The sequence below is a fragment of the Coccomyxa subellipsoidea genome (genome assembly GCF_000258705.1).
Source record: "Coccomyxa subellipsoidea C-169, whole genome shotgun sequence".
Lineage (NCBI taxonomy): Eukaryota > Viridiplantae > Chlorophyta > Trebouxiophyceae > Coccomyxaceae > Coccomyxa > Coccomyxa subellipsoidea.
Genome location: NW_005178042.1, coordinates 2461625 through 2487971, shown reverse-complemented (window position 1 = coordinate 2487971; position 26347 = coordinate 2461625). Strand labels below are relative to the sequence as shown.

General features: G+C 53.6%; 10 protein-coding genes across 10 annotated transcripts; 5 read left to right on the top strand and 5 right to left on the bottom strand.

Moving 5' to 3' along the window:
* Positions 1-875: 875 nt before the first annotated feature.
* COCSUDRAFT_32027 (hypothetical protein) lies at positions 876-1627 on the top strand. The gene has a single exon (XM_005652003.1). The coding sequence runs from the start codon at positions 914-916 to the stop codon at positions 1103-1105; it is 192 nt and encodes a 63-aa protein (XP_005652060.1). The 5' UTR covers positions 876-913; the 3' UTR covers positions 1106-1627.
* A 297-nt stretch (positions 1628-1924) lies between these two features.
* COCSUDRAFT_39165 (hypothetical protein) lies at positions 1925-2830 on the bottom strand (the record flags this gene model as incomplete). The annotated part of the gene is made up of 1 exon (XM_005652002.1): positions 1925-2830. The coding sequence occupies one exon, from the start codon at positions 2828-2830 to the stop codon at positions 1925-1927; it is 906 nt and encodes a 301-aa protein (XP_005652059.1).
* Positions 2831-3538: 708 nt separating this feature from the next.
* COCSUDRAFT_55517 (DUF101-domain-containing protein) lies at positions 3539-4184 on the top strand (the record flags this gene model as incomplete). Its single annotated transcript, XM_005652001.1, has 3 exons — positions 3539-3645; positions 3774-3923; positions 4058-4184. The coding sequence occupies 3 exons, from the start codon at positions 3539-3541 to the stop codon at positions 4182-4184; spliced, it is 384 nt and encodes a 127-aa protein (XP_005652058.1).
* Positions 4185-5288: 1104 nt separating this feature from the next.
* COCSUDRAFT_55516 (hypothetical protein) lies at positions 5289-6464 on the top strand (the record flags this gene model as incomplete). The annotated part of the gene is made up of 4 exons (XM_005652000.1): positions 5289-5309; positions 5423-5545; positions 5849-6108; positions 6311-6464. 4 exons carry the CDS (start codon positions 5289-5291, stop codon positions 6462-6464), a joined length of 558 nt encoding a protein of 185 aa, XP_005652057.1.
* A 413-nt stretch (positions 6465-6877) lies between these two features.
* On the top strand, positions 6878-7656 carry COCSUDRAFT_32026 (hypothetical protein). The gene has a single exon (XM_005651999.1). It carries the CDS (start codon positions 6972-6974, stop codon positions 7188-7190), a length of 219 nt encoding a protein of 72 aa, XP_005652056.1. The 5' UTR covers positions 6878-6971; the 3' UTR covers positions 7191-7656.
* A 149-nt stretch (positions 7657-7805) lies between these two features.
* COCSUDRAFT_11255 (hypothetical protein) lies at positions 7806-9119 on the bottom strand (the record flags this gene model as incomplete). Its single annotated transcript, XM_005651998.1, has 4 exons — positions 7806-8017; positions 8306-8435; positions 8568-8688; positions 8965-9119. Coding segments are annotated over 4 exons (618 nt in total), but the record flags the coding sequence as incomplete, so codon positions are not given.
* A 1148-nt stretch (positions 9120-10267) lies between these two features.
* On the bottom strand, positions 10268-11460 carry COCSUDRAFT_32025 (hypothetical protein). Its single transcript, XM_005651997.1, has one exon. The coding sequence runs from the start codon at positions 10669-10671 to the stop codon at positions 10459-10461; it is 213 nt and encodes a 70-aa protein (XP_005652054.1). The 5' UTR covers positions 10672-11460; the 3' UTR covers positions 10268-10458.
* Positions 11461-12947: 1487 nt separating this feature from the next.
* On the bottom strand, positions 12948-14432 carry COCSUDRAFT_55514 (hypothetical protein; the record flags this gene model as incomplete). The annotated part of the gene is made up of 4 exons (XM_005651996.1): positions 12948-13149; positions 13462-13618; positions 14028-14212; positions 14353-14432. 4 exons carry the CDS (start codon positions 14430-14432, stop codon positions 12948-12950), a joined length of 624 nt encoding a protein of 207 aa, XP_005652053.1.
* A 1613-nt stretch (positions 14433-16045) lies between these two features.
* On the top strand, positions 16046-17792 carry COCSUDRAFT_21431 (nucleotide-diphospho-sugar transferase). Its single transcript, XM_005651995.1, has 6 exons — positions 16046-16161; positions 16309-16446; positions 16564-16731; positions 16883-17042; positions 17172-17255; positions 17457-17792. Exons 1-6 carry the CDS (start codon positions 16052-16054, stop codon positions 17619-17621), a joined length of 825 nt encoding a protein of 274 aa, XP_005652052.1. The 5' UTR covers positions 16046-16051; the 3' UTR covers positions 17622-17792.
* Positions 17775-19945, bottom strand: COCSUDRAFT_64264 (hypothetical protein; the record flags this gene model as incomplete). The annotated part of the gene is made up of 5 exons (XM_005651994.1): positions 17775-18393; positions 18668-18859; positions 19049-19137; positions 19302-19540; positions 19911-19945. The coding sequence occupies 5 exons, from the start codon at positions 19943-19945 to the stop codon at positions 18157-18159; spliced, it is 792 nt and encodes a 263-aa protein (XP_005652051.1). The 3' UTR covers positions 17775-18156.
* Between the last annotated feature and the right edge of the window lie 6402 nt (positions 19946-26347).

The window sequence follows — 26347 nt, the reverse complement described above, 5'->3', positions numbered from 1 at the left end:
GCAACACCCGATTCACTCTGTCATAAGCACCCTTCAGATCAAGAAAGCAACAATACAAGGGCTGCTTAGCATGGTTTTGCCGGTCGATAAAATGCTGCAAGGTGAATAGCTGGTGGGCCGTAGACAGTTTTGGCCTAAAGCCAGCCTGTGTGGCTGCACGCAATCCAGCCCCCTCTGTGTACTTCAGAATACGAGAATTCAATATGCCAGCATACAAGCGCATGATGGGCTCAGTAACGGCAATGGGTCTATAATTGAGCATGTCAAGCTTGCTGCCTTTCTTGTGCACAGGGGTGATCAGGCTACCATTCACAGAGGGTGGCACTTGCCCAGCCACAAATGCAGAGTTCAGCACAGCCACCAAAGCATGCGCCAGGACATTTTCCGGAGGAGGCATGCCTGGCGCCCGCTCATCTTTTGCATACCGAAACAGCTCAGCTGGTAAACCTTGCACTCCGGTGGCACGACCATTGTGTAAACTTTTGAGCCCAGCAAGCACCTCCCCAAGAGAGATGGGTGCATTGAGAGCATCAACATGGGCAACAGGAGCACTGGGCTGGACAGGGAAAGACAAGTGGGGCAGCTCAGCAATGAGTGGCAACTGCAAGTTTGCAACCCGCTTGAGATAGCCAGCCCACAATTGCACTGGCTTGAGCTGCTCAGGTATATCAGACTGCTGAGACTTGAGCCGCTTCCAGAAGGCTCGGGGGTCACTGTGCAAATCATCAAGCAGGCGGCGCAGTTGCGCGAGCCGGTGAGCGCGCCGTTTGTGGCGGACGGTGTTGTGGTAGGCACGCTCCAGCGCGCGCACTTCGGCTGGATCGCCCCCGCACCGCGCGCGGGCGCGGACGTCCCGTTTAAGCTGGCGGCACTCCGAATCGAAGAAGGGCGCGTCGGCACGCGCCTTGCGCTGATGGCGCCCGGTGCGGGCCGGCATGCTGTTCGCGGCTGCGGCCTCCCGGATCCCCGCCTCCAGGGTCTGAAAGGCTGCATCAAGTTCCCCAGCCACAGCATGGCCTGTGCAGGCGTCAAGACTTGCACTGGCAACATTGCGCAAAACAGCAGCATACGCATTCCTAGCACTGGGCTGCCATTTCACTCGTGACAATGGCGCCCCAATACATGGTAAGGGAACACTGGCAGCCACATTCACTTGCAACGTCATCTCAATAGGATGATGATCAGAGTCTTTTCTACCAGTGTTCACAACAAGATGAGAAATCAAGGGGAGCGCATCAGCGGAAACGAGAACATGATCAGGTCTAGTTGCCTGAGTATGGGTTCTGGCCTTAAAGGTAGGCACTGCTTCAAGGTCTCCTAGCACTCTGCCAGAGCATATGAGCATGTCAGTTTCCTTGCAAAAATCTAACAGGCGCAGCCCATGAGCATTGACACCTTCATCAGTGCAGCCTCGAGTATTGCTGTCATCAGCGTCAGGCAAATTTGACACACGAGCATTGAAGTCTCCTGCCAGGATCACATTGCCCTGAGCACGAGCGGCAACAACTTCTGCACATAAGCCCGTAAATCGACTGGTCAGGTCCACAGTCTGCAATTGCCGGGAACCCGCTGGAGGCACATAGCTGGAGCCAATCAGCAGCGGTGTAGAGTCCCCCTCAAACTGCACTTTCACCCATAAGGCACTGTCAGTGTCTGACACCCAGTCTTGTGCGTGGTAATCACGGTGCTTCCGAACCGCAACAACAATGCCTTCACCCGCCTTGCCCTCTTCACTAGCAGCCGTGAAAGTCACAGAGTGGTGAGGCAAGATCGAGTCATCCCAGGTCAAGCAACGGGCCTCAGTCAGAAGTACAATATCGAACTGGTCAAGATAGGCTGCCGTGTCCCACAAGGATATTTTGCTAGCATGTAAGCCATTGACATTCCAGGACAATATACGCAGCGATAGGCGGCTGGAGACTTCCTAGCGGCGCACTGCTTCGGCGTAGGAGTCGGCGCGGCCGGGGGAGGAAGGCGCGGCCTGAGAGGGCCCGGCAGTGGCAGCACCCGGGGCGGCAGCGGCGCCCGGCGCGGCAGCCGGGGGAGGCCCAGGCACAGGCATGTGCTCACGCACGCGGTCGCCCTCCCGGACGAAGAGGCGCTCCTCGCGCCAGAAGGGCTGCTTGCCGGCTGTCTTCAGGGCGACATAGTGTGGGCGCATGCTGACGCGGATGCGCTGCTGCTGCGGGGTGAGGTCGGGATCCAGGAAAATCTGGCGCTGGCGCAGGGCTTTGCTGTGCTTGAGGGCAGCGTGCTTGGCTGCCACGCCGCTGAAGCTGATGAGCACGGGGCGCGGCTTGGTGCGCGTGGCGCTGGGGGCACCGAGGCGGCGAGCTTCGCTGACAACAGCAGGGGGGCCGCTGTTGCTGTCAAACAGCGCTGCCACGCGGGCTGAGACATTCTCTGTGTTGTCCTCTGCCAGACCATGGCAGATCAGGTTGGCACTCCTGGCTTGGCGGGCCTGAGACTCCACCACAGACTCCAGATGGTGCACTTTGTTCACCACTGCTTCATCGTTGGAGGCGGCTCTGGTCTGCGTGTCCTTGGCCAGCTCAGCGCGCAGGAGAGGCAGCAGCTCTGCCTTCAGCTCAGCCACCACCTCATCCTTCAGCTCGGTTTTCAGCTCTGCCTTGAGCTCTGCCTTCAGCTGAGGGAAGAGGGCCCCAAATTTCTCGTCCAGCTTACTGTCAAGCTTGCTTTCCAGGCCGTGGATCATAGACTCGACCTTTGCAAGAAGGAGATCGTGGAGGGGCGGCTCCATCTCCTCATCTGACTGCCCTGGGCTGCCCTGCGCTGGGCGCTTCGACTGACTTCTGGTTCCCTGACTCATCGCCCAAGCTCGCCCAAGATCGCCCAAGATCGCCCAAGGTGATCACCCCCAGCATCGTGTGCAGCTGCTGGCACCACGGCAGTCCATAAGCAGACATGGGGGAAGTTGAGGGAAGCTGGCTCCTGGCTCTTTCTCGCCGAAACTTTGCTAGACTCGATTGACATGTATTGCACCCCGCACCAATAAAATATCTGCAAACACTATGCAGTCGCATGATGACGAGGTTTTGCCGCAGAGAAAGCCCCGGCAGAGGAGGTGTAACATTTCTCCAGACGAAAGCATTCCGCCAAACGATAATCCCACTGATGCTGAGATTGATACAGCCAGCGCTGACAGAAAGAGAGATCTGCTAACGCTTCATGATGACCTAAGGAACGAGCCTGAGGATCCTTGCAGCGCCAAATCTGCAGATCTAGAGGAAGAAAGGATGGGGGAGCAGCCAAGCTACAGATCTGCTGCTGAGGGGAATTTTCTATTCGAATGTGAGAAATGAAGAGAAATTTGCAAGAGCACACTTTCATGTTATGGTTGAGTGCTCTTCTTCAATGCGTCCATGGTTCCTCCACTTACAGTTGTGGTTGGTTGCAGACTTGGATCACACAGCTGACATTCAAATCCACGCTTGTGAGGCTTCAACCTTCCCAAATTACCTTTACATAATCTCATTGAACATTGGCAATCCTCACAGGACATGCAGATGCAAGCCTGATGCTTCTTGCAGGGGGATCCAACCTGGAGGAAGCATTTGCCAATGCAGGCCTTGGCATGTACAATTACATGACGCCCTTGACTGAGATTGTACCATCCTGCACCTGGTGTGTGCCACTCTCGCTCCTGTCCTCAAGGAAGATGCCAATACCTGTCCCAGCAGACAGCACAAGTTCTTGGACAGGCTTCTTGCATCTGTGATGCCATTAGAGAAACATTGAACTTGTGTCTGCAGGGATTTTGAGGTCGAAGGGCATGATGAGCAGTCGCTGCTGTACAACTTCCTAGATGAGCTGCTCTTTGTCTTTTCCACAGACTTGCTGGTCTGCTGCGAGCTTGAAGTGCTCCACCTCGACCGGGAAACATGGAAGATACGTGCCTGCGGGTAGGACACTTCTGTCATGATGGACTCATCGCCCTTTAAGGATTACTCAATAGTACAGATTTTTTGGTGCCTGTGAACAACGGCTTGGTCCTGGATAAATTGGAGCCTCAGCAAGGGGGGTGGTATGTCCACAGGAAGGGCGAGAATTTTGTGAGGGGCCAACATGCATCTGGGACAGAGATCAAGGCCATTACGTACAGCGCAATGCAGATCACCGAAAAGGACAACGATGCGGAGGTCTTTGTCATCGTGGACATCTGACCCGCACTGTGCAACTGTACAGAAATACTCTAAGAAAGACAGGCATGATCAGTGGTTAGCTAGTATCATCCTAGGCCTACATGCAAGTTGCACAGCTCGGAGTGTCTTTGTTCAAGCCCATAAAACTCTCATCACTCTTAGTAAGGATGTTCAAAGGAATTTGACAAAGCACACTGGCCGCCACTCTGGCCGCTGCGGCAGCCTGCACTGAATGGAAGTCAAATGACTCTTCCAAAAGTCTGCTGCCGTGATCATCATGCATACACACACGATCTTCATTCACTGACTTTCAGGCCTGTTCCTAGGGGGACTGTTTATTTTTTTCCCAGCATGCTCTCTGTGACTGCCATGTGGGCATTCACGAATATTCCATGCATCAATCAGCGGTCACGGATGCATGCGGTTCGCTGTCACAGAGAGCACGGTGCATGCAGCTGGCAGCCGGTGCCGGCAACATGTACATAGTATGCACCAGCATCATAATCGTGATGAAGATGCATGCACTGCCAGTCACTATGGCAGTTTCAGACAGGCTGTCAGGATGACTCAGACGGTGCCACAGACGGTGACACAGACCACTGGCATGCAGTCACTTGGTGCACACGCATGCATGGTAAAACAGCATTAGGTGCGCGCTGCGGTGAGGAGCTACCAGGCCTTCACGTGCATGATCATGATCCTCCGCATCGCAGATACTGCCTGCGAAATTTTCCATTTCAGTCCTCTTCAGGGAGTTGGCCAGCTCAGCCAAGGGGCATTGGCTGACGTGGCCACCAGGAACGCCATCGTCTGGATGCTGTAACTGGCTGATGTTTGGTGAGATCACAGAAGGATTGCTGCATTCCAGATATCGGTCTCTGTACAGCATCAGTACCCCGTAATAAAATGGGGCAATATCGGACAGAGCAGGAGCGGATTGATGCTATGACTGTCCAAATCTCTGTAAGTTCATCGTTTCTTCTGATCCTGGCAGTTGCTTCTTGGCCCTGTCAGTAACGTTGAAATCAATTCTCAAATTCTTTGTTGCTCTCGCAGAACCCAAATATTGTTGGATCGGGCTTCATTCAGCACCCTCCACAGCGACCCTTTGAGAAGCCCCTTCAGATGCAGCCCCCCACAGTGGCGGTAAACTCCAGCTTACTTATATATTCAACATAGACACTATAGCTTAAGATAATCTTTCAATAAGCATTACCTTCGAGGAGACTTGCTGAGCGTGCTCCATGCTTGCACTGCAGCACTTTGAGTTCCCTGCGGAGTATTCCCGCTACAACGGTGGAGGCTACAATGGGAACAGCTCCAGCACCACTAAGACCCAACCTCGCAGAGCAGAGGCCGCTTACCCCCAGCAGAGATCCCCGGTGAGCATCCCATCATCTCCCATGCCCGACGCACCACTTGGGGGTGGAGCACTACCCTCATGCCGGTGTCACATTCATGCAATATTGTAGATGATGCATCCTGGTGCACCAGCAAGTTGACATGAGAGTTCCCAACGCGCCAGTGCACAAAGTTGTACATGGTGCATCCAGGGGCATCAGGAAGCCTGTCCTGATGTGGTGTCACATTCGTTCAGTGGGTAGATGTTGCATCCCGGGGCACCAGCAAGGTGATGTATGAATTCTCCACCCGCAAGTCTGCAATGGTGCGGATGTTGCATTCAGGGTCACCAGCAAGCTAACGGGAGGGTGCCCCACGCGCAAACCAACGGCCGCGCGGCACAGCCGCATCACAGCAGCCAGCGCAGCAACGGAGGTGGAGCGGCCCAGCAGAGGACCACCTCCTCCAACCCACAGCCTCGAGCTGCTGCCCCCAGAGCAGTGGCGCAGCCGAGGCAGCCGCTGCCTCAACAGGCTGCAGCTGCAGGCGTTAACGGCGCTGCACATGCACCGCCCGTCGCTAGCACTCTCCCCGCCTCTCCCAGGTGCCCCTTCTGTGCTGCTCCTTGCAATTGAGCGGGTCACATGCTTGCCTCAAAACATCATGCAGATATGCGAGCTTGTGGGACCTGTGTCACTGGCCAGTTTGGTACGTGCTCAATCTACCATGGTGTTTGCGTTGAGTTTTGAGGTGGCCAGAAGTGTCATGACCATGGCTGACTGGGCTGGTGGCTTCATTGCGCGCAGGCAAGCAGCTGCGGTTCCAGTTCAGGCGCAGCTGACCCTGGAAAGTAGTGCGAGACCGGCCGCTGCCAAGGCAGAGCCTGAGCAGGAGGGCCTTAAGCTGTCAAAGTCTCAGCTGATGCGATTGCGGAAGAAGAAAAGGGAGGGCAAAGTCTGAGACGGACCTTGGCTCACAGTCAGCCACTGCAGCGTTGCACTCAGCATGTGTAACTTGCGAGGCACCGCCTTTGTGCAGAACAACACTTGTACCACTCACTGACCAATATCACCAGAACTTCTATGAGTCCTAGCGGTATTATTTTGACGACACTGCCTCCACTCCAATATGTGGAGCATCACCTGACATGAGGCCTGCTTAGGCAAAGTGTTCAGGGACGAAAATATTGACATGTTCTGGACGATGGGCATTGTTCAGCTTGCTTGGTTCATTGATGTGCACAAGAAGGGGTTGCTGCCAAGAGATGCCTGGAGCTTTTTGCACTCGTTGATCCACAAGATGGCCAATCCATAAGTCGGTTTGAACAGCACATCCAGGATGAATTTCCAGCGATTTGTGGGTCCATAAATGGGTGTCCTCGCATTTCATTACAGGATACGCTGTGACATGTGTCCAGCGTGATCATGATATAATGCTGTTGATCTCCCTTAGACATCTCATACATACATGTTAAACAATTTCAATCCAATAACTAAGGTTGACTCTGCTACTCAATACTTCTCTGTCACTGGCCAGTCACAGCCCAGTCACAGTTCATGCATCAGCCGCGCATCTGAAGCTGATCTAGGCAGTGCACTGGATCCGAATAAATGCAGGCTCAATCAGGTGATGTTGGCAAGAGTACAAGGACAGTCACTCATGGCTTTTGACATGGACGTCGATTGATGCAACAGCAATGCTACTTTGAAACCACACTGTCTACTCAAGTCACTGAATCGGTTGCAATGTTGGCGGACAGACAGACTCGGAGTCAAAGGGGGCAAGAGCATTTCCACAGCTTGCAGAGGAAGCAGGGTTATGCTCCAGAGTCAAATTTGGGAAAACTGTCTCAGTTGTTCAGTCGAGCGCTGCCTCAGTATCTTATGTGAGAACATAAAACCTGCTTGTCCATTGAGGCACTGGACAGAATCGCTAGGCTGTGCAATAGCACACTTCAGAATACAGCAGATTTTAAGCTATTAACGTTATGGCTGCTACCCAACTCCTTCACCTGAGCGAGAAAGTAACAGTGAAATCTGTACATATGCTTTTGAGCCTGTCAGCTCCTACTGCTGCCCCCTCTCAAAGTATCCACCTGTTGTGCGCCTTTCACTTCTACAAGCCCGACAATGGCAGCACGTCACAGGTGCATCGCCAGGAGCAGACACCCCTCAAACCCACACAGCCCCTGTGACTCCCACATTCAAGACAGACACTCGTCGGGCTTCCAGCGCGCTACCATGTCGCTGCGCTCTCTTCGCTAAATACCAGTTCGGGGGCGGCTAAATACACTCCAGGCGCCTAATCCCAGCAAGGATGGGCGTTGGGCATGTGGCGGGGGGGCGTCGAGGGGGATTCGAGCTGCGACAGCGCTTCCGCGTCGGCCACGGGGGCGGCCGGCGCGACGGTGCGCCGCTGCCGGGACCAGCCGCGCAGCCGCTTGGCCGCCGAGATCGTGGCGCAGTGCACCGCCGCCTGGTACGCGCCCGCGCCGTTCAGCTTCAAAAGCTGGCCTGCGCAGAAGCACGGAGCAGACCGCTCAACGCACATCCCATGATGGTTCTCTGCGTTTGTGTGCCCGCACATATGCTCTGCACGAGCGCAGGAATGACTCATTGCTGTGTGGGAGGGAAAGCGGCAATAGGCAACAGCCACTCATGTCCTGCCTCCTGAGGATTAGATGCTGTAACACGCCAAACAGGAGGTGGGGTGACAGGCTTCTGGCGTGTGCAGCATAAGGGAGCAGGGCTCCAAACCTTCCTTGACAATAGTCTGTTCGGGGTCTTGCCGCGCCTGCTCACCTGAAATGGGGTCGGCGCAGTCGAAGGCCAGCTGCATGTCATGCTCTGTGGTGATGCCGAAGATGCTCTGGATGTCTCTGATGAAGTCCGAGTAGCCGTTCGGCCCCCCTTTCACCGTGACGTGGTGCACCTGCAAGCAACGATGACCGCATGTCAGAGCAGTGTTGAGCAGCTGTTGCTGCACCTGCCCACTTGCCAGGCAATTGCATACTCGCAGGAGTCAGCAGTGAAAATGAGTCAGCAGGACGACCAAGCATGTCACCTGCCCATTGAAGGTCACGCTCATGGTGGGTGAAGCCTTAGCGACCTCCTCAGCTGAGGGTGTCAGAATTGGCTTCCAGTCCGGCAGCTGCGCCTCACAGAATCTGCATGTCGTCTCCTCCCTGCAATGCATGACCCAATCAGTCAGATAAATTCTTTTGCCTCCCTTCTGAGTACGTGCCACACCGCTGCACCTGAAAATTTGGATCCCTCTGGAAAGAGCTCATGCAATTCACACAGCTGCATCACACTAATTCAGAGCATCAATGCCAAGCTCTTGAGAGGGCTTCTTAATGAGATTGAAGGAGCAGGCATCATTGAGAATGTCCCTCACTGGCCGGGTTGCATTGCAAACAAATGCGAAGCCTGTTGGGGCTGGCCTAGGAGCAGGCCCCCACAGTGCTGTGCTACAAGTGGCGCATCCGTACCTGGTGCCTGCAGAGTGGAGCTGCCAGCGCGCTAGGCAGTGCGCATGCACCGGCCGCGGGCATTTGCAGGGGCAGCACAGCGGCTCGCTCGAAGTCGACTCCCCCAGGCACACCCAACACATGTCCGGCTGCAAAGCACAAAGATTTGTAAGGCCCTCTGTGAAACCGTCAAGGCCAGAGGGGTGTGGTCCCAATGGTGTGCGAGTTCAGAACGAGCACTTTAGGCCCTATTGCAGTGCATGGTGGTGGATTTAGTCAACGAATCCGGATCTGACAGGCTGTTTACGCTCCCAACTCGCCTTTGATGCCCATTAAACTCTCAATCAGTGCAAAAGCTGCTAACGCCTCCCACGCTGACTGGGCCAAGGTGCCCAACCCCAATACTAGAGCAGCAAAGGCAATGGATTGTAAACACCTCAAAGCAATGTAAACATTAGAAATGTGCTAATAAGTATATTAAGAGACCCACGGCTTCCATACAGGGTAGTTGACAGCCAATCTGGGATTGAGATCTGCTGGCGATCTTAGGATGATCTGCTCTTCACCCCCAACCCACAGAACAAATATGTCCTACTATAATAGAAGACAATGCTTATGAGAAATCGCAGGATATCTTGCAGAAATAGTGATTTGTATGTACAGCTGGCCAGGACATAAGGAGGGCAATCTACCTGGGCAGTGCGGATCTGAGCGAGCGAAGCTTCGTTCTGAGAGACTACCTCCACGGCGGCCATGATTTGTGTCGAAAACTACCTTCGTATTGGCTGAGACTGCTTCACTTCCTCACAAGGTCTGTGAAGGACCCCCAACCTCGCTCCTACATGTGCAATGTACTAACGCTGCAGACCCAGCTGACAATTGGACCGTGTTAATGCAGCCTTGTGTACGCTTCTTTGTAGCTACCTACTGGTCTTTTTACTGTCTCAGACTTTGCTTAATGTCAACGGTAAGGCAACTCTACAGCAGGACACTGTCGGGAGACAGATCTGCCGATATTGCAGCTTCTCGCTTTCAGAGCGCAGCAAGCCGGTGAATATGATGTACCAATAGTAGCCTGCAGTATGGTCACTCGACTGCCCTCAGGCTGAATGTTGTCGGCGTCTATCGATAAAGTGCTCGCAAATGGCCTCATTTGCCATCCAAGCTCTCTAGCTTGGACACATGTGCCAGACTAGGCCCACAACCCCTCTATGTGGCATGCACCCAGAAGGGCACTTATTTTTTTTTTGGAAACAGGGTGCCTTCTTATCTGTTTTTTACAAAAAAACCATCGTCTTTGGGTGGGGCCTGGGTCCTTCGGGATCCGGCTCCTCGACAATCATGGCAACATATATAATGGCTGGGCAAGGTGCTTCGATAGAGGCGGCCCTTTACAGTTAACGGCATCACCATAAACCACTGATCAACTGGGTCGGGCTTCAGCAGCCAGGCAACATCACAGAGGTTTCAATGAAAAGGATGTAATTAGACGAAATAATCGCCGGGCATAAAGCGACGCTTCAACAGAGGCGGCCCTGACAGCAACATTGTGGGTATACAAAAGTGGAGCAGACAGAGGCCAGGCGATAGCGGCTGGGAAGCATAACAATAAATTGATCTTAATGACGCAGTAGTAAGAATATCTAGGACGGCCAATCTTTGGTTGGGGCGGAAGAGGCAACAGCCGCCAGCCGCCATTACCAGTAAAAGAAGGATGCGACGGCTGTTTGCATCATTGTCTGACGCGAAGAATCGACCGCAATAATAGAAATGGCCATGAGACCTTTTACAGAACAAGCAGGTTTTGCGGTGTTGCGTTCTTGTGTGTGCCCTGCCAAACCCAGGCAGGATGTTCAGGGTCCTGGTCCAAACCTAGGACAAAGCGCGTACAAGCTGTATTGGGGCTTTTGAGGAGATCTCAGTCTAACCTCCTGCAGTTTTCACCTGATTGCAGCTCCTTGAACACCTGCCAGTCCAGGTGTGCCTTTGCAAACCACTCAGCTGTGCTCCTTGTGGGGGTACTTGATCCACAGTGCAAGTGCAGGTCTTAGGATCTGTTTGGTGATCTTGCATTGCTGGTTCGGTACGGGTCTACATGCTGCTGTGTAGTAGCTTAGCAATACAGGTGGCGGCAAGCATTGTGGGGCATTGGGTACCCCCCTTGCTTGTTTCACCGAGAAGCGCTGTTATTGCAAGGATCTGGGCAGTCTTTACAATGACAGCAAATGGCTGGACCTACCCGCAGCACGCACAATCTGTTTGGCCTGTGATTTGCGTCCATGTCCTGCCCTTAACTTGTCGCTGATTTGGACCGACATACATCCACAAGCAGCCTGCAGTCCTTTTTGGCAGTTGATACTTGTCTGCGTTCTGGGATGCATATTTTCGAGTATTCATGACGTGTGTGCTACTGATGGTTTGAGGTATGTGGGACGCTTAATCAGCCCTGTGTGGCTGGAAAAAGTGTAATCTCTCTCTCTCTCTCTCGGATAGCAGGATATCGAGCATGCTGGCGTCATTTTGTGCAGTCAGGGGAGGTGACACTGCCCTGCACCATCACCCAGCCTTGGCACTAGTGCCTTGAGTCAATTGCTGCCTGGTAACTCTATGGCAGCCTGGGGCCCGGCCTCAACTTGAACGCCTACAAGGCCACCAAGTTGGTGGCCCAGCTCCGCAGCTGAGTGATGTTTATCAGGTTGTATGGCTTGCCGTGTGCCACGGTTTACTCTCAAGGTACCCATTCCATGCACTTTGCTTCGATGCATGCACGGCATGGCATGCAGCACCATTGTACTGGGTGTCACAGGCTGCCAGCCTGGTTGCCAACAGTGTACTAAGTAGAAAGAGGCCTACATGCATCATGTCCTGCAGCTCTCGCTGGCAGGCACACCAATTTTAAACAACGACCATCATGCCAACATTACATGAGTCAAATGCGTCTCAGCTACTTGCAATATTAATAAGTCCAGCTGAAATTATAGAAAGATATGAAACCCAATGTATCCGGACGTCAGGCAATTACACATTGAAAATCCCTACATGACAGTCAGGACGTTTCCTTGCTGTGCAGACGCATCCGAAGCATGCGTCCTTCAGGCCAACCGACTGGCAGGGGACTCTCAATCCCTCATTAGAATCCCCTGCGACTGGCTAAACAAGGGAATTGAGGTGTGCATTTGCATCCTGCCACAGTGGCGGAATGCCACCTAAGTTCATGATCTATAAATAGGAATGCATGTCAGCATCATGGCCATTCACTAAATCTTGAGCCCTAAAGTTCATCGTAGGCACCGCGGTGTCATCTATGATACAGGGGCACAACACCAACAATCAGATATTCTAGATCTCCACACCCCGGAGTGTTTCACAACAGTCTTTCAACAGATGGTCACGTTGCGCAGTCAGTTCTAAAAAGCTACACAGTGGGACACATGCAAATCAATGCTCCTCGTCAGGGTTAACAGTCCACACTTGAAAACACCTTTTCAGTGGTCCATCATCTTCTTATACACCAGCATGCCTTCTTGGCCGCGCATGCAAACCCAGATAGAACAGTGCAAAGTCAACAAGAAAGATGTGCACTGTGCAATGTATACAACTGCATGGCACATCAAAGATCATCTCCCTCCATTGTAGGACAATCAGATACCCGTCAGTTCTTCATCCCTCAATCAATTGAGCAGTATTGTCGCAATAACGCAGCGCAAAATGAGAATGCCTCTACTGTTGTCTCCTCTCATTCCTTATGCTCACACGCACCTCACAAGCTGGCACCAAATTCACTTCGGCTGGAGGGCCCAACAAACAGAGCCCTCTGCAGCGAGTGAACTACCTTCTTCCCGCCATTGTGAGGAGGCCACAAAGGACCTGAGCATCCTAAAGTCAAAGCTCCTTACCAATCTTCTCAGGCCAAAATGCTGCCAGAGCGGAACGCAGCTCATGGCTTCACCAGCGTGGTTGATGGGATTTGGCCATCAGCCGCAATTTGCAGCGAGTAGGGGCCAGGGAAAGTCGTCGTTCAGGACGCTCTCTACATGGATTGCATTTGTGCTGCGCACCAGCCGCTGGTGGGATGGGCTGTGCATTGTCTTGTCTTCGCCCAGGGCCAGATATGCGAGCGCAGGCAGGCGGCAAGTCATGGCTCGTCCAGCAAGCTCCTGCATGCACAGTGAGCGCCTGCATGCCACAGACCCCATCAGCCCCTCTTTCGATTCCTGCTTCAGCACTTACCCCATTGTTACCCCATTCGCTCCTGTTGTTGTGTAGCTTCAAAGAAGTGAACAACACTGATGAGCCATTGCCAAACAGTGTGTCAGTATGACCGGGGATTAGCACTTCCTAGTGCTAGTTCCCCTGTCATGCAGACTCTGCTAAAAGCTGCTAAAAGTTGCTCCAGATGTGTTCTCAGAGGAGCATGATTGCTCCAGAAATTTCTGTTTCACAAAAGCATGATTGGGGCAAGAGAGATCAGGCAGGGAGGGAACTTACTCGCCGCGGGCGACATTCCAGGGGTTGTCAACTGTGGCCCAGCCCTGGGAAATAATGTACTGGACGCACTCTTTGAAGTCAAACCAGCAGCCTTCCTGCGCATCGAACCTGGGCGACGGGCTGTCAAAACCCTGCAGCACCACATGGAACAACTCCCCTGCACAACATGAGTCAGCCATAAGTCATGATCAGGGTACAAGACTACCAGCCTTGCTGACTCCAGACACACATTGGCCTGAGAAATGATGGCCTACTTGCAGAACACCGCCCCTTGGCTGATTTGTGCTTCTATTGCACAGAAGTTGAATACTTTTTGCTTGCCTGAGACATCCTCAAAAATCTCCAGAGCCTCCCGCATGCTAATGACCTGGCTGCAGACATTCACTGTGGCATTCTTGCTTGCCGGGTCCATCAGTATGTTGGGCAGCCAGCGTGCAATGTCCTTGCAGGACGTCATCGACATTTTCACATCAGGATCTCCCCTTATCAGCACCTGCACAGCTAGGACGGCTGATTCATGCATGCTCTCTAAGGAGACAGGGTTTTGAGTGGTGTGGTAGTCACACCGCAAAGCAGAAAGATGACGGACAAATGGGGGCTTGCCTGTTTGTTCTGGGGGTCAAAGTTGAAAAACGGCGTGAAGAAGGTCTCGAAGAAGACTCCTGCGTTGATGATTGTGTAATCAAGGCCGCTGGCAAACAGGGCACTGATCAAGTCCCTTTTAGCATCCCACACATGGTGCACCCCCGGCCTGCAGCACCATACAGTGTGATCATCGTGTTGTTCATTTCTTCTCTTCAAGAAAGCATCCAATGGCTGTTGAAGTGCCTCTGTCTCTTGCGCATAAAACTAGTCCTTCTGTGACATCACAGTCAGAGAAGGGAGACATACGGCAGCTTGTCTGCGTCGAAGCCGAAAGCTGAGGGGATGAACCGCTGAACCCCAGCACGTCGTGCAGCCTCCAGAAGCATGTACTGGCACCCTACTGATGGGGTGCCCAAAACGCTTACGACGCAATCAAATCCTGAGCGCATGGCAGTACATATTCAGGGAAGCCGTTTGTGCGCACAGTTCTGCAATCCTGCTCTAATGGAAATCACAAAGAGATGAGAATGTGCATCGTTACCTTGCAGACTCTCTGTCAGGCCTTCCACAGTGTAGGAAACGTCCGGCACGAAGACCACTTTTGCACCCCTAGTTTCTAAGACTGAAACAATAGCCTTTTTCGAGGGTTCCTGCGAAGAGCCACAGTCGGTCACAGATAACGTCCGTTATGCAGCAACCCTTCTAGCAGAGCAACAAAATCTTCAGCATTTCAGGAGGGCACATCCTACAGATTGCGCGGTCCACCTGAAAGCTGGTCTCCCGTAACAGGATTGAGACGTCGAAGTCGTGGCGAGACTCCAATAGTCCATTCACTAGGTAAGTTCCCAGGTGACCGGTCGCTCCACAGATGAGGATGCTGCGAATGTGCATCCTCGGGAGTTGTCGGCCCACGCACATGGAGGGTACTGCGCGTCAGGGAATGAACACTTCGCGCATTCACAAGCCGTAGCGCAATTATGTTTTAGAGCCGCTAGAAGAGCCTTGCTCCTTGGGCTTGACGACTGCAGAAGAGAAAGTCACATGCGTTCACATGGGTGCCCTATTCCGCCCAGTCACCCGCGCCAAAGTTTCTGATGTCATATATGATGACGCATCCTGTATAGTTGATGACGCATCCTGTACCTCCAGGTTGGTAATGCTGAAGTATCTTGGCCAGAAATGTAGCTCTTCAGCACAGCACCTTGTAGAATGGTTATTGTTATTGACTTTTGCAACCTTCTAATTTGAAATGTGCTCGAAAAATGACTACTTGTGTTCGTTTTGTGATCGGGAGAATTGATATTTGACGAAGGTCGAGCTATAGCGAGAGCAAGTGTTGCGCCAAAGTATTAGCACTTATTCCTTACAAAAAAACTAGCGAGGATCGGCCTTCGCACAATAGTTAATAACAACCAGCACGGAGCATGCGATTCTGGGATGATATACCTGATCCAGCATGACATTTCAGCGATCGGCCAGTCTCCAAAGTTTCAGCAACCGTGGTTGCTCAAGGCCATTCTTCAAGGCCGCTGGCAGCTGGCGGTTGGGGAAGCTTCCAAGAAGGGTAACACTATTTTGTGACACCGGTGGGGGCTCACAAGGCCCAGGAGGTGGCGGTGGTGGAAGGCATGCTAGTACAGACTCTGAAGAGCACAACAACCCTCGAAGACGCCTATGGATGAGGGCATTGCTTGTGGTGAGCCAAGAGTGTGGCCACGCATGCACACCCAAGAAGTGCTGCACCTGCCTTGTCCACCTGACAGCTGTGGTCTACCGCATGCGCTGAATGGAAGCGGCTTGTGTTGCAGAGCGGGGGCCTGATCGCAGCGCGCCAGGCAAAGCACACCCTTGAGCAACCAGGGTGGCTCAGCGACACGGAGCATGCGCGAGTTTCAATTATCATCCCGGTAAGATGCGTGCTTCCTTTGCCCATGCAGCATGTGTCAAATTGATTGTTATAAATCATTCATCATGCTCGTCACCTGCCGAGTCCACCTGGTTGTACATGCAGGCTTTGAACGAGGAGAAGCAGATCGAGAAGACCATACAAAATCTGCTCTACTTGGAACCCCCAGCTCATGAAGTGATAGTCATAGACGGCGGCAGCACAGACAGGTGCTGCTTGTGCCATCATGTTGCACCCTCAGGAGACAGCAAGTCTTACCTGCCGTTTCTGATGCCTTCATTGAATCGTGAGGGCTTGTAGCGATGCAAGTATGCATAGAGATACCAAATCATTCACTCTCACGCGGTACACTGCAGGACTGTGCAGCTTGCTCACGCTGCTGGGGCAACCGTGCTGCAGTCTGGCAAGGGGCGAGCAGTGCAGATGAACCATGGAGCGTTACATGCAGCTGGTGATATTCTGTGCTTCCTCCACGCAGATAGCACACCTCCTAGGTAGGGTGTGAGATGGCCGCATTGCGATCACTTTTCTGCGTGTGTCACTGCAAAGTGAATCAAGAGACTGCAGGCTGCATGAGCTGTATTGTTGCTGATAGCTTCTTGTTGCCGCAGAGGTTTAGTCGCTGCAGTGCGCCGGGCGCTGGCGGATCGGAGGGTAGTCCTGGGGGGCTTCAGAACTGTGATTGAAGGGCAAGACCGCCCGCTCCTTTTCATGACTGTCCACCAGTATCTGAAGACCTATTACCTACCGCTGCTGCTGCGTCCGCTCTCTTTCTTCAGGTGGGCATCTTGCTTCGAGCCTATTTGCCACTCCTTGCTGCTGATGATATCACTTATTGCTGGCCGCAAGTTGCTGCTTGAAGGAGATGGCGCATGTTGTGGCGCCTAATCACGTTTATAGAGTCACAGAAATCGTCAGTGCGGTTGGCAGGGGTGCGCGCTGTCTATTCGGGGATCAGACATTATTCTGCCGAGCGTCTGACTTCCAGCGAGTTGGCGGATTTGATGGAAGCCTGCCCATCATGGAGGATGCTGACCTGGGCATCCGCATGCATGAGGCTGGGCCCCAGCCGCCTTTGCCAGCTGTGCAGGTAATATCAAAAGGATACAATGAAGCTTTGTACTACCCCCTTGAGTGGCCATGCATTGCATATGAATATTTTAAATAAGCAGCTGCTCTCAGTTACACGAGGACGAGCCCTTCCTGGCTTGCTATGTAGCAAGAAGACACAAGAAGATCGAGGCGCCAGTCACTTCTCAGCGGTGTCAAGCACTGGACTAGGCGGCGTGGGCAAGTCGTTATGGTGAGTGATGAAAGATTCCTGGATTTTCATAATGCTGAATGTTTGAAAAGGATGCTTGCACATTGCTGGTGCAAGCTTGTAATCTGCATTAGACATGGAAGTCTCTTGACACTCAACCTTTGACTTTTGGAGAGTGTATTTTGGCGTGTGATTACTTACACTATATCACTTTGAACGTGCGCTTGGATGCCTTGACTGCAGGTCAATAGTCCACATGCGCGCACCAGTGGAAGGCGGCTGCAGGCGTGGGGCAATGCACATGCAACCGCGGTCCACTTCATCCTGGGTATGAGCTGGTATCTGGGCGCAACCCCAGATCAGATGCGCCGCTTGTATGCTCGTCTGTACACTGACAGCTTTAGGTGAGGAATAGAATACACTGAACTTATGGACATGAGAGAGAGAGAAAGAAAATCATAACTATTTGCCAGCCAACAAGGCTGATTAGATGTACAAAGATGTGACGATTGCGCATGTGAAATTTTGTGGGCCGGCAAAATGCACTTGTCATAGTGTCAGTCAAGAAGCCCTCTTTTCAAAGAAGCCCTGGTGGATAATCTGGTTGTGGTGAAAGAATAAGTCAGGGCATTTTCAGGATGCTCGTCATGATGACCTTAGTGACAATGGTCAGCCAAGGAAGCTCTATCCTCACTAGCAAAACACAAAATAATCTCTATTGACGGACGTGTATACAGAGACGTAGTCTACATGAGATTCCTAGAAATCCCTTCTAGCCGATAACAACCTTGAGGCACAGGTAGTCTACATTCATTAAATAATAGAGACGCATGCTGTTTCGGCACATATCCCATTAACTGCCCCTAAAAACCAGAGTCATCAAATCAACCTGAAGTTGGCTGTGTGCAATCTAAAGTGGCTGACTGACTCAGCGCTGCAGACGCTACCCCACTTCTCCCAGGGCCTGCACTCCCTCCAGCCTATCTCTCCATCCCTTCCAGCTCCAGTACTCGCCCACAGCATAGTTTCCCTCTGTGCAGGGAACCTCCCCGGCCTGCCAGCCGCCGCCCCTCTCCAGCTCATACAGGGGCTGAAACATTTTGGGCGCTTCCACATCCAGATGCCGCACCGCTGTCTCTGGCATGCACCTCATCCACGCTGGCACAAACGCATCGCGCGCCTGCCGTGACAGTGATGTAGATCAAGCACTGAACAGCACTTTCATCAAGGATAACCTCAAGCTAGCATCCGCTGCCTATCTGACGGCTGTCAGCTCCTCAGGGGTATGTCAACTTGCCAGCTTCTGAGCACTTTCAGTCAGAAAGGGTACACATGGGATCTGGCATTTAAGCATTTTATCCGCCTGTTGGCTGGCAAACCTATGATGTTTCTCTCACTCTGGACAGTGACAGTAAGCAAAATTGCTCGCAGCAGGTGACAAGGGAGCAGCACACCTGAGGCTCCTCCCCCACTACCTCCCCTGCTATGACGCCCACCAGGACATCCTCCCAGTGCAGGCCCTGGTACCAGCCAGGGGCCTCAGCAGGGCTCCTCTCCCAGCGCAGCGTGCAGCGGACGATGTGCAGCGCCACATCGCTGGAAAGCATGTACCCCCAGCCAGCCAGATACTTCCTCGCCCAAGGCACCTGACATGGCACTCCGCTCCCTCAACAAAAGGCAGACCTCGGCCCCTTGACTGCTTATAATCATGAGAATGAGACACAAGCCACCAGGAACACAACCATCTGTCAACATCTGGGAGAGCTACACCCCTTGCATGCAAATGGGTGAGAAGTAAAACAGCGAATGCAGTAGGTGACAAGAAGTGAGCGCACCACTTCATCAGGCATTTCTTCGTAGGAGATGTGCCACTTGGAGTCCTGGTTGCGCAGCGGGTAGAAGCCATGCATGTTCTCCAAACAACCTGCACATGACCCCATACTAAACTTACACTCGACCTTCACCAGCATAACAGAATGGAACAGGTGCCATTGTAGCTCATGCTGCATGCTTGCATGCAGGCAAGAACCTGACAGAGAATATCAGCCGGCCTTGCCCTTTACACTAGTGACTTCAGATGGGAAGCACCTGTGTAGACTCCAGAGAACCTGAAGCCACCCTCGCTTCCTGTTCCGGCCGGGAGACGCAGTGTTGATACGAGGGCAGGGCCCCTCACATAGCAGTCATCGTCTGTCTTCAGTACGTGCGTCCACTGCTTGGCGCTCGAGAGAGCGTATCGCAGCAGGCGCAGCGTTTTGTTGGGCAAATTCCTGTACTCCTCCGTACCCCTCACCACCACAATGTCGCTGTTTGCCTCTGCCTCCGGCCTCAAATTGCGCAAAGCACCTGTCCTGTAATTCCAGCATTACAGGTTCGTTGAGCATGGATGTGTTTACAATCCAACCTATTTTTTGCTGGTATTTCTTGTGCATGCACTGATTGTGCTGCATAGCACAATGGTTCTCTGGATAGTGGTGCCAGTCTGAGCATGTCCCAGGCTTGCCTGTCACTGGGGCTGGGTTGGGCGAGCACAAATCTGACGTCGATGTTGCTGTGATCGTCCAAGATCTGACGCACCCAAGTGGCGCGTGCTGCACTCCTCCTGGCAGCAGACACAGCGCAGACACTGCAGCTCGTGACTGCCACCAAGATCCTGAGATCTCCCGCACCCTGATGATCACACCCCAGACTACTCACTTGGAGGAGATGGGCTTGCCCACTGGCAATGGCATTTGAACGATGCTTTGCATGTACTAATGTCTCTTGGCTCGTCGCGTGAGTCCTGCATGTTTGGGAAGAAAGAGAGAGCGCTCACATTTGTGGCTGAAGGGAGATCAGGTGGCGACCAGCCCCTATAGAAGCTCCAGAAGCCCCTTCCATAGGGGGATCGTTGTTTCGGATGTCTTCGGCTGGTTTTGGCTGCCGTACGGCGTCTGATATCCTCTCTTAATTTGGCGCGTCTTGCTGATTTTCCGCTGGGGTATTCTAGTGTAACTGTTGCATTCGTGCCTGCCTGGAATGGGCTGAGCAACCTCTCTTCCAAGTCTCGCTCAGAAGATTGGACGGGAAAATTGCTGTCCAGTGCTCTTTCCAGGGAAATCCACAGGCCTGCAAATGTGGAAGGAGACAATAGCGCTCGTTGGTCATCTTAGAAGCTGCAAATTGGTGGCTTGTTTGGGCATGTGCAGCACCTTCCTACCTGGGAGGCTGAGCTCTACACATGCTGAAGAAGCAGAGCAGCTTGTCGCTCTGGGGTCCAGAGGATGTTTTGAAGCAGTCTGTGCCCCAGGACTTGGCCCTTTTCCACCAGTAGACAACCCTTTTTGTCCAAAATATGCCACTTGCAGCAATTTAATTGAGCCAATTGATAGCACAAAAAGTACTGCCACAACCTTCAGAGCTCGGTTGATCTTCATAAGAAACCAGGGCTGGGGGTAAATAGCAGGACCGTCTCGTGACGGTTACAGGTGATCTGTTCTGACCATCCAGTGACAACACAGACCTCCCCTTCGCTGCAATTTGTTCGCCGATTGCTTTGATCAATACTCTTATGATGTCTTGCGTTCAACAACTTTTCAGCTTTGCCTGATCTGCAATTCGCTGTACCTTGGATCACTTCCTATGCCCCCCAGCTGCAGTAGAGGTCCCCCCGTTACCAATCGGAGGGGGTTCCGACGAGCCTCTTGGAGCACTCTTTCCCAAAAATTGATGATCAAGAAGAGTTGTGGGGGTGCATGCTTTCTACTTCGATTATACCATGATACTATGCTCTGATATCATCAGCGCAGCAAACGAGTGTATGTGGTTGTCGTTACCTGCACGGCACGGCATCTGAGTGTCCTCAAGGAATTCAGTAATCAGCCAACGTCCTTCTTTGTCCTTGATCAATAATACTTTACCAGTACTAGAGATTAAAGGGTAAGTATGCGCAGCTTCTTCTCAAAGTTGGGAGGAAATACTTCCAAGACAGCAGAAGCAAGTCGATCTTCAGAAAGCGACCTGCCCACATTGCTCGCAAAAGCTGCAGACTTGCTGAAGCAGCTCAGATCTGCAACGGAAGAAGATTTTCCGTTGTTGAATGAGGCTACGCGGCATGGTACGGGGAGACGCTCTCAACGTGTACTGCAAGCTTTCGGCACCAGCTCTGCATTTTTGCTGACCTTTCCATCGCACCAGGAGGACTGCAAATGTCAATGATCAAAGTTTTGATAGGGGTGTGTGCATCTGGGTGCAGTGCAACTGTTGGAAGGCAGTGTAGCTGCTCTACCCGAAGGGGACCCCAAGACAATATGGCGCACGTACGACTCTGGTCAATCCATGTTACTTATCAGTTGCCCATTCAAAGGATCAGTATAGAGCCTAATCTACCCAATGTACATTGCTTGCTTGGGTGCCTACCACACTGACTGCTGACTTTGGGTCTGAGCAGGCAAATTGCAGAGCTCCAAAAGGAGTTGAAGTCCTCAACAGAAAGGATGCTATCAAGCAACAGGCCAGCGCCTGTTCAAGATGCTGGTGAGCACTTGGCTGGTCCACTCCTGCTATCAGGAACCTCCTCTGCAAGTTGGATGTTCATCTGAGAAAATCTGCGTCTTGCTGTCATGCAGGCGCGTCATTGTTCGAGGGCATGAATCTTGCTGCCAGTGCCTTTGATAAACCACCGCAAGCATCCTCACATCCAGAACAAACTACACAGTCGATGGGGCAGAATGATGATGTGACCTTGACTGGGCTGAGCGTTGGATCATCACCAGATAGAGTCGTGACTCCTTCCAAAGCAGTCACAGCGATGTCAGACACTGCTGTGAGCACTCCCATCCAGGGCGTCAGCAGGTGGGTTCAGGAGGACGCAATGTTGTCCATCTCTTGAAGGCAGTGGAGTGCCCCAGCTGTGATCTTTTCCTAAGTTTAATGCACATGTCACACTGCCAATGCCTGATGTTCTGTGGGGGGCATGTGCAGCGGACCTTTGCCAGAGGACCTGTTCTCAGGTCTTGAGGACTTGTCGATGGGTATTGCCAGCTCTGATCCTACCACCAAAGCAGCAGCCCTAGACCTTCCTTCAGCGATGCCAGTCTCCCACACCAGCCAAGGCCCGACCTCCCCACCAGCCCTCCTGAGACAGGTATGTCCTGCTAATGCCTCTGTGAGGGCCATGCTTTGAGAGTGGACTTGATATCAGTTACGTTTCCTGGCCTGCTCCAGCTGGTGAGAATCATCATTGTCTTGTGCTGCATGGTGTGACAACGAAGATATCATATTGTAGTGGGGGTGTGCAGGGCAGCGATCTGAGCAGCACCAGCAGTGTGGTCTCGGCCGCGCTGCCTGCCATTTCCCCGTCTCCCGGGGGCATGCGCCGAAAGCGCATCACCCGCCGAGTGGGGTATGCGCGCGACGCTGCCGACGATGACAACGATGCAGCGCCGCCGCGGAGCACACCTCCTGCAACACCAGGTGGGTAGCTCTATAATTCGCATTGGGGCGGACCAACCCCAAATTTGGTGGAGGAGTGCTCCAGTCGCTGCGATGACCTATTTTTGCCGGTGACAGCAACACATTATATTGAGGTATCAAAATGCTCGGGGGGTTGCTGACAGCTTGATTGCTGACAGAATTGGTTAGCGCTGTCGTGGAGTGCCTGAACTTGATATTACTGGGTTGCAGGGCGGGATAGCATTCCTGTCGGCATGGCGATGACGGCTGCAGAACTGGGAAGACCTGCAGCGGAGCTATCTGGAGCCGACAGTCAGCCAGCTGCTGCTGGGGCTCAGATCTGGAACAACCCCCTGACAATGCTCGGACCTGAGATTGAGGTGACAGACTGCACGCCTCGTTCACTGATAAAAGACGCAAGTCATGACCAAGTACGTGATGGGCTCTTCCTTGGGGGCATCTGAGTCCTATGAGCATGCTTCGCGCAGATGGCACCACAGCAGGCTTCAGCCAGCGAAAGAGACCCCCATTTCCCTGGCAGCGCACCAGCCGGCATTCTGGACACGGCTGCTGTCGGCCCCATGCCCCAGACACCCTACAGTCCGGCAGGCATCTCGTATGACGCGCAGGTCAGGCAACTCACATGCCGGAAAAATTTGTCACCTGTCAATTGTCATCAAATTTCCTCACATGTCAACAGCACTATTAGGATTCATTTTATTTTTCTTCCAACATGGTATATATGACTGTACGATTACATATGACGTGCTGGCAAATAGGTTGGGGAGGGGCAAGCCGCAGAGGGCAGCAGTCAGGCGGCTCTGAGCGGCAGGGGAGAAGCAGACACTGCTGCCTTGGAGGAGCGCTTGAGGGATGCAGCCGCCAGAAGCCTGGCCGCCAAGCAGCGCAGGCGTTCCCTGCTAGCTGACATTGCAGCCTGCACAAGTGCGAGCTGCTCCCCTGGACTGTGCCAGCTTGAAATAGTAGTAGTGAATTACTAATCAGTTGAAGCTTGCATGCAACTTCAAGCTTTGATAGGAGCTGATCTTTCCAAGTCGTCCAGGGATTCAGTAGAAGCCACTTGTAAGTTGAGTGCCCACTTGAAATGTTGCTCAAGCGGCCATGGTATTAGCGGGAAGGTTTTCAAGGAGCCGGCTCTGTTGAGGGCAGCGTGGTTCAGTCACCGTGCAGTGGCAGTGAGGAGGTGGGGGGTGAGCTGTTGTCACATCATGCACGCAAACGGGACGAGTCTTGGGATCTGCGCAGAGGAACTGGACGAGACGACCATCGCTGAGGCTGCAGCTGTGGAAGCAGAGGACTTTGAGCGCGCTGCCAACCTCAGCGCGAAGGCGGACTCTGCCAAAGCGCGCCTGGCAACCCTCGACCAAGACCTAGGCGCCACCGATGCCGCCTGTTCACAAGCGGTACTGTTACTCCTCATTTCAGCCTCCAAAATGCACTGTACTGTGCTATGCAATGCAGATCTAGTATGGAGGGAGTGCAACGGCGGTCTGCTGATGAAAAGGCTTCATGTTGGTGGGGCTTTGACTGTGTTTGTTGTGGCAGGTGACTGCCCGGCTGGACCTGGCAGCGCAGCAGGCTAAGCAGCACAGCGATTCGGCCGCTGCGCTGCGTGGCAGGCAGGAGGAGCTCGAGCAGAAGTCTGCTGAGGTTGCATCAGCAATGGCGCAGGTAGCCATGCAAACTAGACACCTCATTCTCCTTTGTCTGTGGTGACCTGGATTGCTAGCATGCAGCTTATATGCTGCGGATCCGTCCCCATGCTCGATTTCTTCCTATGCCTGAGACATGAGATTTTGACTTCTATTCTTTTTCCTGAGTCAGCATAACGTGATCATAGCTCTGTAAGTAAAGTTCATGGCGAAAGGTCCCAATGTGGCTTATTATGCCCTCACAGCCTCCTGTACCACTCAGCTGACCCGGCTTGCACTGTGCCCACTGAGGTTCTGCCACATTCTAAAAGCATCCTCCTATGTGTTTCACAGGCTCAGGCAGCGGCGGAGGAGGCAGCGGCCAGCAGCGCAGAGCACTTGGAGGAGCTGCACCTGCGAGTGGAGGCGCGGCAGCGATGGCTGGAGGGGGAGGAAGTCGCGCTGGCCGCCAAAGTCACCGAGGCCACCGCCCCGGCCGCCGCCGAGCGCGACCGCCACCTGTCGGCCGCCTCTGCGCTGCGCCAGGAGGTCGAGCATCTCCGGTAAGCATCGCTGTTTGCACGCGGTGATCCACTTGCGTGCTCAGACTGCACGGTGCACCCCACTGCATGCTGTGTCCCGCACGCCGATTGAAGTTCCCAGGCAGTGGCGACTGCTGTTTGTTCAGCATGAGCAGCGGAGGCGGATCCCAGTCCGGATGCCTGGCATTGAATGCACAGTATGGAGGGTACACCTGCTACTCAGGCAGCTAGATGCAGCTGGATGGAGGTTGCCAAGATGCCCGCCGCTCCTCCAATACGACAGGAACCATGTTCCGGGGCATATTTCCATGGGACGCCACAGGTTACTAAAGCCTTTCCCGCTGTACATGATGGCTGTCGGCGCATGCTGCAGGGCGATGCTTGCGGAGAAGGAAGCTGAGCTGGCGGGGGCGGAGGCGGACCACGCGGCGAGCGAGGCGCAGGTGCAAGCGCTCTCGGCCAAGTACGACCGAGCGCAGTCGCTGCTGCAGCGCGACCGGGACGCCCTCGCCGCGCAGCAGGCCGAGCTCGATGACGCCCGCGCCGATGCGCGCACCGAGGCCGAGCGCGCCGCCGCAACCGCCGCCCAATTGGCACGCCGCCAAGAGGAACTCCAAGCGCAGGCATACCTATGCTCCCATTTGCTCAAAGCATGTTCACATGACTACCACACTTAAGGGACAAGGGATACACGAGTCTCACATCCGTTCGGCGGTCCACCAGACTGGCAGGGCCCTGTCACAATAGAAATTAATGTTCATCTGTGCAAATCCAACGTTCCTGTGGTGCCAAGGCCATGGAGTAGCTGTAGAGCTCTGACGCTTGTATTGATTGATGGGGGCGTGCAGTCTGAGCTGTAGCGTCTGTGCAGGCGGAGTCGGCTCGCGCGGCGGCTGAGGAGATGCTGCGTGCTTCGGAGGCTACCGCGCAGCAGGTGGAGTCGGAGCAGCGCATCTTGCGCCTGCACGCATCCCTGGCAGCCGCCGAGGAGTCCGCCAAAGCCGCCCTGCGGGTGCGTCTGCCATAGCTGAAGACACTGACACTCGCTGCTGATCCAACCCCCTGAGCACTTCTCATCACTATCATCTGCCCTCTTATCAGTGCTCGGCAGCTCTGCATGCCTACCTCGGAGGATCTTTGGGCCAGGATTAGCCTCGTGTGGAGAAAGACACTCGCGAGGGGAATAACTCTATCTAAACGGCATCACAATGGGCATTGTCTGTCAACATGCATGCTGTCTCAGGTGGCCTCATGCCATTCTCTTGAAGATGTGAGTGGCGCAACACAGGGGGTGGAGCAGGAGATGGAGAATGCAAGGGCGGCGGCCAGGGCGCTGATGGGACAGCGAGCCGGGCTCCTGGCGGAGGCGAGGGCGGCCGAGGAGGCAGCACTGGCCGCGCGCCAACGAGTCCCCGAGCTCGAGGCGGAGAAACGCGCCGCAGCCGCCGCGCGGGTGCCACCCTTCCCCTTGTGCATGCATCTGTAGCCCATCATATGTTCCAATATT

What these genes read in the sequence shown, in the direction of transcription:
- COCSUDRAFT_32026 (XM_005651999.1), top strand. Translation starts at nt 6,972, where the DNA reads ATGTTAAACAATTTCAATCCAATAACTAAGGTTGACTCTGCTACTCAA.
- COCSUDRAFT_21431 (XM_005651995.1), top strand. Translation starts at nt 16,052, where the DNA reads ATGCAGGCTTTGAACGAGGAGAAGCAGATCGAGAAGACCATACAAAAT. An exon ending in CGCCTTTGCCAGCTGTGCAG is followed by an intron (nt 17,043 to 17,171) that starts GTAATATCAAAA and finishes CTTGCTATGTAG; the next exon opens with CAAGAAGACACAAGAAGATC. An exon ending in GGCGTGGGCAAGTCGTTATG is followed by an intron (nt 17,256 to 17,456) that starts GTGAGTGATGAA and finishes CCTTGACTGCAG; the next exon opens with GTCAATAGTCCACATGCGCG.
- COCSUDRAFT_32027 (XM_005652003.1), top strand. Translation starts at nt 914, where the DNA reads ATGGCGCCCGGTGCGGGCCGGCATGCTGTTCGCGGCTGCGGCCTCCCG.
- COCSUDRAFT_32025 (XM_005651997.1), bottom strand. Translation starts at nt 10,671, where the DNA reads ATGGCGGCTGGCGGCTGTTGCCTCTTCCGCCCCAACCAAAGATTGGCC.